Source organism: Blennius ocellaris (assembly GCF_963422515.1).
Source record: "Blennius ocellaris genome assembly, chromosome: 19".
Lineage (NCBI taxonomy): Eukaryota > Metazoa > Chordata > Actinopteri > Blenniiformes > Blenniidae > Blennius > Blennius ocellaris.
In genome coordinates, this window is record NC_137668.1 from 5,575,591 (window position 1) to 5,585,590 (window position 10,000).

At 47.7% G+C, this 10,000-nt stretch overlaps 1 protein-coding gene across 2 annotated transcripts in view; it reads right to left on the minus strand.

The window, feature by feature from the left end:
• The window catches only part of LOC308144321 (receptor-type tyrosine-protein phosphatase mu-like), a 127,111-nt gene that overhangs the window by 34,588 nt on the left and 82,523 nt on the right, over positions 1-10,000 (minus strand). For both annotated transcript variants that reach the window (XM_080515412.1, XM_080515411.1), the window contains exons 10-15: positions 9,695-9,848; positions 8,729-8,892; positions 8,540-8,649; positions 4,465-4,666; positions 3,761-3,863; positions 2,073-2,254 (exon numbers count right to left, since the gene is read on the minus strand). In XM_080515412.1, the coding sequence (XP_080371538.1) occupies positions 2,073-2,254; positions 3,761-3,863; positions 4,465-4,666; positions 8,540-8,649; positions 8,729-8,892; positions 9,695-9,848 (915 nt within the window). The remainder of the gene's footprint in view (positions 1-2,072; positions 2,255-3,760; positions 3,864-4,464; positions 4,667-8,539; positions 8,650-8,728; positions 8,893-9,694; positions 9,849-10,000) is intronic.

Below are 10,000 nucleotides of genomic sequence, written 5' to 3' on the forward strand. Positions count from 1 at the left end.
AAGTTTCAGCACATTTGAACAAACTTGTTAGCATGCGAATGGGAAAAAATCCTGAACTTGCTGCCAATTAAGTCCTGTGGAGGGAGAACCGTGTCTCTCTGAGATAAAAGTGTCCCCTTGTGAGAAGCATAAGGCCTGTAGCTACGTTTTGATGTATAATATGTTGAGAAAGACATAGAAATGTGGCCGTGGCGACAAGAGAGAGACGTTTTTTTGGGTAATCACTGAAGAAAGTTGAACATTTCCCCATCCGTTAACATGGGGAAAGCAGTTGCACAAAAGTTGAAATATTTTTTAAAGTTTAAAAGATTTCAACTAGTCAAATCAAAGGAGCAATGTCCTAATGAAGCTGCACAGTTTGATATGTGAATGGTCAAAATCGGTTGAAGATTGGAGAATGAGGAATGCGTTAAAATAATTTTGAAAAGTTGAAACATTTTAAAAAGTTTAGAAGATTTCTTGAATTTCAAAGAAGATTTCCAAAAAGTTTAAAAAGGTGAATGGTTTAAAAGTGGAATGGTTTAAATTGGTTAAGGTTTGAAGGAGTTATATGCTGAAGAAAGTTGAACATTTCCCCATCCACTTCAATGTTGATATTCATTTTTAAAAAGTTTAAATATTTTAAAAAGTTTAAAAGATTTTTAAAAAATGTTAAAGATGTTTTCAAATAAGTTTACATAGTCGAATTGTTTAAATTGGTTAAGGTTTGACGGAGTTACATGCTGAAAAAATCAGCATGTCCCCATCCGTTAACATGGGGAAAGAAGTTGCACCAAAGTTGAAATATTTCCAAAAGTTGAAAATATTTCAACGAGCTAATACATAGCTACATTGTCCTCAAAGAGCTACACAGTTTGATATGAGAATTGTCAAAATCGGTTGAAGATTGGAGTTGAAAGTCATTGAAAATGTAATGAACTGTTAGAATAATATCTAGTTTTAATGCATTTACAAATGAAAATGCAAGTGCGAATGCTTCAAGCAAACTGTAATGCATTTTCCTGTTTAAATAAAGTTTCAAATGTTGACAGATGTGATTTTGTTTATAGTGCTTTATAGCTGTTTCAGCAGCCCAAAGTGCCTTTACAGTGGTTTTAAAGAAGTTTGATGGATTCAGCTGCTCAACAGTTCCCTCTATTGTTTTTGGGTTCACTGTATTAAACTCTAACATTGTAGATCCCTCAGTGGTTGAACCTGCTCAAGCTTTTCATTATTTTGCTGGTTTGTTCTGATGTTTGACCTTATTGATTGCATTTTTCATTGAAATATACAGCAAATTCAATGCATTTTCTAGTTGAAAATAATTGCAGGGCTGATTTGGAGGAGTTGTGAGCTTTTCAATTACAGAAAAGAATGTGCGAGAGCTGTTGACGTTGAGCACAGAGTCAATACATCAAAACATCCTGTTGTCCAATCAGAGCAGAGTCAATACATCAACACATAAACCTGTTACCACATCAAAACTTGACAGAATGACAGAGTTCCAGAGTGACAGAATAACAAAATGAGCAAGACATAGAGTGACACAGTGAGTGTGATAGAAAAACAAAGTGAGAGAGACAGAGAGACAGTGAGAGAGTGACAAAGTGAGAAAGACAGAGTGACACAGTGAGGGAGTGACAGAGAGTGGCACAATGAGAGCATGATAGCGTTCCAGAGTGGCAAAGTAAGAGAGTGACAGAATAACAAAATGAGCAAGACATAGAGTGACACAGTGAGTGTGATAGAAAAACAAAGTGAGAGAGACAGAGAGACAGTGAGAGAGTGACACAGTGAGAGTGACAGAATAACAAAATGAGCAAGACAGAGTGACACAGTGAGAGAATGACAGTCAGATAGTGACAGGATAACAAAGTGAGAGAGACAGTGACAGAGTTAGAGAGTGTTCGAGTCACAGAGTGACAATCTCAGTGAGTGACAGTAAGAGTGACAAAGTAAGAAAGTGACAGTTAAAGAGTGACAAAGTAAGAAAGTGACAGTAAGAGTGACAAAGTGATATAGTTAGAGTGACAGAGCAGAGAGGAAAGGCAGATAGAGTGACAGAGTGAGAGAGTGACAGAATGAAGACTGACCAATACAGAAGGGTGCTGGCGCCCTCAGCTGGCCGGTTGGCAGCTCTGCAGTGAAGTAGTAGTGAGCGTTGAGGACAGACGCATTCTGGAAGTGGACCGGAACTGGGTAACAGCGGAGGATCTCTGCAGTGACACTCCTCTGCCTACGGGGGCGCTCCTCCTCCACCACCACCTGGTACTTACTGCAGCACAGCAGCACACCAGTCACTCCTCCCCCTCACTCACCTGTTCTTCTTCTCTCCTCACAGTGTCGCTGCACGCCTGTGTCTGACAGTAATCTGATTACAGCAGCCTGTCGCCTGCAGCAACATCTTTTGTGATGCCATGCAAGGTTCTTTGTGTGTGTGTGTGTGTGTGTGTGTGTGCGTGTGTGTGTGTGTGTGTGTGCGTGTGTGTGTGTGCGTGCGTGTGTGTGCCAGGAGGCCAACAAACAATCTGGAGAAGCAAAAGCTTTTTTAAATTTGAACAGCGAGTATTAGGTCAATTTACACACCACATCTCTCTGTCTCTCTCTCTCACACACACACACACACACACACACACACACACACACACACACACACACACACACACACACACACACACACACACACACACACACACACACACACACACACACACACACACGGCTCCACACGTAAACAGAGCCACGGCGAGCTGGACCTGACCAAACTCCCTGAGATCTTGGTGGTGACCTGCGTGATGACGGGCAGCCCAAAGCCTCTGGCCGTGGACGCTCTGATGGTGAAGGAGTAGGTGGAGCCTGGAGACAGGCCAGCGAACACCTGGCTTGTCTCATTGGCCGCTTTCAACACCTTCCTGCACAGCCATTCCTGACATGTTCCTCAGATGTGCCTCTGTGTGGTTCTTTAGATATTCCTGATTAGCATTCGTCAGATGTTCCTCAGCCATTCCTCTGACTTTTCTTAGACCTTCCTCTGCCTTTCGTCAGATGTTCCTCAGCCGTTCCCCAGCCATTCCTCAGTCGATCAGTCGGTGGTCCAGTGTGACCAGTACCCTCAGCTTTCTGCAGGAACAACCGGTGTGGTCCTCACCAGATGTTAGAAAAGCTCCAAATGTTCTTCTGCTCATTGCAGGTTGTAACCAGGTTCCTTCGTTTCCTGCTCTCTCTCTCTCTCTCTCTCTCTCTCTCACACTCACTCACTCACTCACTCACTCACTCACTCATGCGCCCTTAGGCTCAATATCCACGGGAACGGTCGTCAAGTCACCAGCTGAGTGTCGATGTAACAAATGGTGGATTTGGTTAATTAACAATCAGCAGGCAGAGCCAATCAGAGTGCCTCTAGCACAGAGGATTATCAGGGGATTAGCAGCTGATGTGTCAATCACACACACACACATACATGCACACGCACGCACACGCACGCACACATACACACACACACACACACACACACACACACACACACACACACACACACACACACACACACACACACACACACACCACACACACACACACACACACATCCCAGCGTGTGTGTAGTTTAACGGTCTGATGGCTGCAGTTATTGTGTTTAATGTTTAACGCAGTGAGAAGTCAGAGCTTCTGAATATTTCATTCATATTTTAAAAAAAACGGTGTGTGTGTGTGTGTGTGTGTGTGTGTGTGTGTGTGTGTGTGTGTGTGTGTGTGTGTGTGTGTGTGTGTGTGTGTGTGTCACCTGACGGGGGCTCCACGGCTCTGAGCGGGTCTCAGCAGCACGGTGACAGTGGAGTCGGTCTGATTCAGTGGAGACTCCTGATCGTAGGTAGGCATGAGAGGAGCTGAGGACACACACACTTTAGCTGATGATACTGTACTCGCCTGAATATAAGAAGGATTTCATACTGCCTGAAGAGGGTGGTCTGGGGGTTGGTGGTGTCGAGGGTGTTGGTCTGGGGAGGTCTGTGCTACCCCACCCTAGGCACCGCCCCACTGGTCCCTATTGTTGAGTAAGGTAAGGTGAGGCAAGGTGAGGGGGGGCTTGAGAGGGAGGTCGGGTCCCCCCGTTGCTAGGACCATGACCCAGCTGGACCCCCTTGCGCTGCCCCACCCCACCACAAAGCTCCCCGCCTGCGGCCCGGGGACCACGGGGACCAACACCAACCCCGACAAGGCACCGCAAGAGGAGCCGGGCAGTAAGCTCCCCCACCCAGAGCAGAGTCTGAGACCCGCAGGGCCCAGTATGAGCCTGGCTGGAAGCCAGTGGTCAGGGAACACCGACCCCCCAAACACCCACACACACTTACCCAAGGCAACAGACAAATATATTTATATGCAGACCATTATACTTTATGGAGGTACATGGCTTATAATCTTTCAACTAGCTGTTTGACGGCTCCACACGTAAACAGAGCCACGGCGAGCTGGACCTGACCACAATACCTGAGATCTTGGTGGTGACCTGCGTGATGACGGGCAGCCCAAAGCCTCTGGCCGTGGACGCTCTGATGGTGAAGGAGTAGGTGGAGCCTGGAGACAGGCCAGCGAACACCTGGCTTGTCTCATTGGCCGCTTTCAACACCTTCCCGCTCTGATTGGAAAGATCCAAGTCAGTGTCGAAGGAGCTCAGCGCTTTGTAGGAGATCTGCCAGAACAAGCATGTGGTCACAAGGAATTCTTGGTAATAGAGGTTTATACTGCTAATACATATATACATTTACAAAATAAAGTGCCCATGACACTAGAGATGGCAAGTAGCGAAGTACAAATACTTTGTCGCTGTACTTAAGTAGATTTTAGTATGTGTTGTGTAGGTAAACCTACACAACACATACTAGACCCCCCAGATAAGTAACATATGAGTTACTTATCTGAGGGAATTGTGTCTTTAATGTGAAGGGTTTTTCATTGAGCTTCACTGAATGCACAGTGTGCAACTTTTTCTTTTTTCCATTTTTTATTTATTTAGCAGGGACATTTCACAGTGTTTATTGTACCAGATAATGGCAAGAGACGCTTAGTTATTTTCATCTGTAGTCCCTGGGTGTGTCACTCACAATAACACACCTGTACAGTGTTAAACAATTGTTGCCTGATGTGCTATTAAAAGGGTTGATTAAGAGTTGGGCCTGGCATGATTTGTGACACCATAGTTTAGTGTGATGTGTTAACCTTAAGTGCACAATACAAATGTCAAAAGGACTATATAGTGAAGTACATTAGGACACTAGGCAGGTAGTGTTTGTTCAAATAATAACATTGTTAAAGTAGATTCCATATAAATAATCCTGTTGTGGCGGTTGCTAGGATCCAGGCCTCTCACCCAAAGGAACTATGGGTAAAGGGGCGGGGTTTGAGCTCTCCCGCGCCCGGGCTTTTGTGGGCTGTTGCAGTCCAGTTCTGTGTTCGCTGAAATAAAGACGTGTTCCAAGATTCAGCTCTGCCTCATCCTTCGTCCTGCCACACTGTGTTAAATATTTTTGCAGCCTGTGAATCGCGCAATAGAAATACTTTTTACTTTTAAAAGTACTTTTCTGTACATTTTAGAACCTGTATTTTTTACTTTCACTCAAGTAGTTTTTTTACACAGGCATTTTACTTTTACTCAAGTAAGGAATCTGGGTACTTTTGCCATCTCTGCATGACATCCAGGGCCGAATCGCAGAGGCAGCAGTCCGAGCAGAGTTGCCCAGACTTCCCTCGCCCCAAACACTTCCTCCAGCTCTTCAGGTGGCACCCCAAGGTGTTCCCAGGCCATAGAGAGACATAGTCCCTCCAGCGTGTCCTGGGTCTGCCCCGAGGCCTCCTACCAGAGGGACATGCCTGGAACACCTCCTTCAGGAGGCGTCCGGGGGGCGTCTGAAATAGGTGCCCGAGCCCCTCAGCTGGCTCCTCTGGATGAGGAGGAGCAGCGGCTCTACTCCGAGCTCCTCCCTGGTGACTGAGCTCCTCACCCTATCTCTAAGGGTGACTGAGCTCCTCCCCCTATCTCTAAGGGTGACTGCGCTCCTCACCCTATCTCTAAGGGTGACTGAGCTCCTCACCCTATCTCTAAGGGTGACTGCGCTCCTCACCCTATCTCTAAGGGTGACTGAGCTCCTCACCCTATCTCTAAGGGTACGCCCAGCCACCCTACGGAGGAAGCTCATTTCAACCGCTTGTATCCGGGATCTCGTTCTTTTGGTCATGACCTTCTGGACCATCCAGGAGTCCATCCAAACCTACAGGAGTCTATCCAGGACATCATCCAGGAGACTATTGAGGAGACCATCCAGGAGTCCATCCAAACCTCCAGGAGTCCATCCAGGAGACCATCCAAACCTTCAGGAGTCTATCCAGGAGACCATCCAGGAGATCATCCAAACCTCCAGAAGTCCATGCAGGATACCATGCAGGAAAACATCCAAACCTCCAGAAGTCCATTCAGTAGACCATCCAAACCTCCAGGACTCTATCCAGGAGACCATCCACGAGTCTACCAAACTGCCAGGAGACCATCCAAACTTCCAGGAGTCTATCCAGGAGATCACCCGGGGCACCATCCAGGATTACATCCTTGAGGCTATCCAGGAGACGATCCAGGAGTCCACCCAGGAGACCATCTAGGAGACCATCCAAACCTCCAGGAGTCTATCCAGGAGATCATCCAGGAGCCTACCGAGGAGACCATCCAGGAGTCCATCCAAGAGACCATCCAGGAGTCCGTCCAAACCTCCAGGAGTCCATCCGAGAGACCATCCAAATGTCCAAGAGCCCATCCAGGAGACTATCGAGGAGACCATCCAGGAGACCATCCAAACCTCCAGGAGTCCATCCAGGAGACCATCCAAACCTCCAGAAGTCCATCCAGGAGACCATCCAAACCTCCAGGAGTCCATCCAGGAGACCATCCAAACCTCCAGGACTCTATCCAGGAGCCCATCCAGGAGTCTACCAAACTGCCAGGAGACCATCCAGGAGACTATCCAAACCTCCAGGAGACCATCAAGGAAACCATCCAAACTTCCAGGAGTCTATCCAGGAGACCACCGAGGAGTCCATCCAAACTTCCAGGAGTCAATCCAGGAGACCATCAAGGAAACCATCCAAACTTCCAGGAGTCCATCCAGGAGACCATCCGGGGCACCATCCAGGAGGCTATCCAGGAGACGATCCAGAAGACCATCCAGGAGTCCTTCCAAAAGGCCATCCAGGAGTCCATCCAAACCTCCAGGAGTTCAACCAGGAGACCATCCAAACCTCCAGGAGTCCATCCAGGAAACCGTTAAGGAGTCCATCAAGGAGACCATACAAACCTCCAGGAGTCTATCCAGGAGACCATCCAAACCCCCAGGAGTCCGTGCAGGAGACCATCCAAACCTCCAGGATTCCATCCAGGAGACAATCCAAGAGACCATCCAAACCTCCAGGATTCCATCCAGGAGACAATCCAAGAGACCATCCAAACGTCCAGGAGTCCATCCAGGAAGTCTTCCACTGGTTCCAGACAGGAAGTCTTCCACCAGTACAAGACAGGAAGTCTTCCTCTGTTACAAGACAGGAAGTCTTCCCACGGTATCAGACAGGAAGTCTTCCTCTGGTACCAGACAGGAAGTTTTCCACAGCTCTGGTACTTTGCCTGATTGAAGACACCCGTTGAAGATCCACAGGATGGGGCTCTGCTATTGGAGCTGCAGTCTTAAGCTGCTGTTCCACCATGCAGTACATGGCAGAGTGGGAGGTTACAGTACGGCAAATGCACCCAGGACCAACTCTGTGGCGCGGTCCCACAACAGAAAGTATGGTAAAAATGTAGGCGGGGTTGTGAGCGACTGAGACACTCCAGTGAAGAACAGGGAAGCGGCCGTTGTCTGTCAAGTCGTTCTCTTGTGTCACAGGTTAAACTTTCTCAGTGTGAACAGCAGCATCCAGTTCCTGGTGAATTTTCCCCTCCTGTTTCTGAGAGGAGCGACACAACATTGATGTTGACCTCATCTGACCTCATCCACTGTCGTCTCCTGAGCTCCACCCTGACCTCATCTACTGTAGTCTCCTGAACTCCACCCTGACCTCATCTGATCTCATCCACTGTAGAGTCTCATACTCTTCTTCTTTAAAAAGTCTTCAGCTGTTGCTGAGCGGTGTCAATGTCTGAAAATATTTCTCTTTTGCTTTGATGTGCATCCATCGGTGTGTTTTGATGCCTGGTTGGTGGCGAGGGTTCTCACTGTGACGGCACTTCCAAGATGGCGGTGGTTGATAAAGCTCGCTTGGCGGCGCTCAAGAATATTGCCGTAATTTCACTGGTCTTTTGTAGTTGTTTCTAGCCGATGACAGCAGCATGCCAGAAAGATTTAATTTTTTGAATACTTTTTCAAACATGTTTTAATGTCATGAGCTCTTGAAACTCTACTGTAACTACAGGAAGTTCTTTGAGGACCTGGAACAGACGACTCATCCCACACACCCAGGATCCTCAGCTGCTACATTCACACTTGAGCTGAGTGAACCGCAGTGCATGCTGGGATTTGTGGTGTACCTCGTAGAGGCGGATGAGGCCGTAGGTGTGCAGCGGTTCTCTCCAGCTCAGACTGATCTGCTGTTCGTAGCTCCTGCCCACGATGGAGTCCAGAGGCACGGCGCCAGGAACTGGAGGCAACAAGCACAAGCTGTTAACACCACATTACCAACATGTGAGCACACGCTGCCGGTGGGCGGGGCCTCGCACCATCCTCGTCGGTCAGGACCAGCAGCTGCTCGCTCTCCCTGCGGCCCTCTGGGTTGCTCAGGACGAGTTGCAGGCTGACATTGGTGAAAGGTGGGAGGTTTCTAACCGTGTGCTGCGGCACAGAGCTCAGCAGGTTGTACACCACTTCCTCCTTCACCGGCTCCCTGCAAGAAAAGCAAAGGGAACCAAATGACCACTGACACAACTCTTAGCCCCTCCCCTAATTGTAGCACCTCCCCTATTTTAGCCCCACCACGTCTCTTTCCTCTCCCTCTCACTTTACCTTAAAACTCCTACATGTTGTGATTTTCAGCCGCTGCAGACCAAAAGATAATCATGGCCAAATCTTTGGTTGCACAGTGAGATGGTTGGTGGACAGCTGATGTTGTGGTCATAGGCCTGCTCAATGTCAGACAGTGTCATAGCATTTGGGGGATCGTAGCGGCTGCGATCAGTTTGTTTGGTTTACATGGAGTGTTTTGTTGGAACATGAAAGACCACAGTAAGAAATGCTAATGTAACATGCTAGTAGATGCAGGTAATTACTTCAAGCTCCCTTTGCAAAATGACCATGACAAGATGTCTTCTCTCGCCGAGCCACGACCACGTCCACATTCTCTTCCTGCTCCTTTTCTGGGATTTCTCTCCAATTACATGAATGCCACAATGGTGAGGCTCAACTAAGTTGATGTTTCAGATGTGTCTAGTTGTGCAATCATGTCGACTCATGTCATCGTAGGCTGCAATTCCAATTGTTTTCATCATAAAATCTGCATACAGCAAACTTGTTTATTTAGTTTCCCGTCGTACACAGCTGTGAATTTATAAGATTGTTCAAATCGCACAGTCTGCAGGAGCATTTAGCCCCTCTTTGTTAGCCCTTCTACAACTTTCTTCTGGCTCCTCCCCTTGCTGAAAGACGGCCTCACCCCCATCTACCTTCTGGTGGCACCACCTCCAGTGTACCTGCTGGCCGCTCCTGCTGGTCCATAGTGGTACTGCAGGGTCAGGTTATAGCTGTGGCAGCGCGTCACGTTGTAGCCGAACGGCTCCCATCGAACTGTCACCTGTTTGGACTGAACATCAACCACTTCCAGACACCGAGGGCCATGCATCGGGTCTGACACACACACACACACACACACGCACACACACACACACACACACACACACACACACACACACACACACACACAATCTCACTTTCTATAAATGAACGATATCACTGCAACAAAATATCTTTAAGTTACACTCAGAAATATTCACACTACA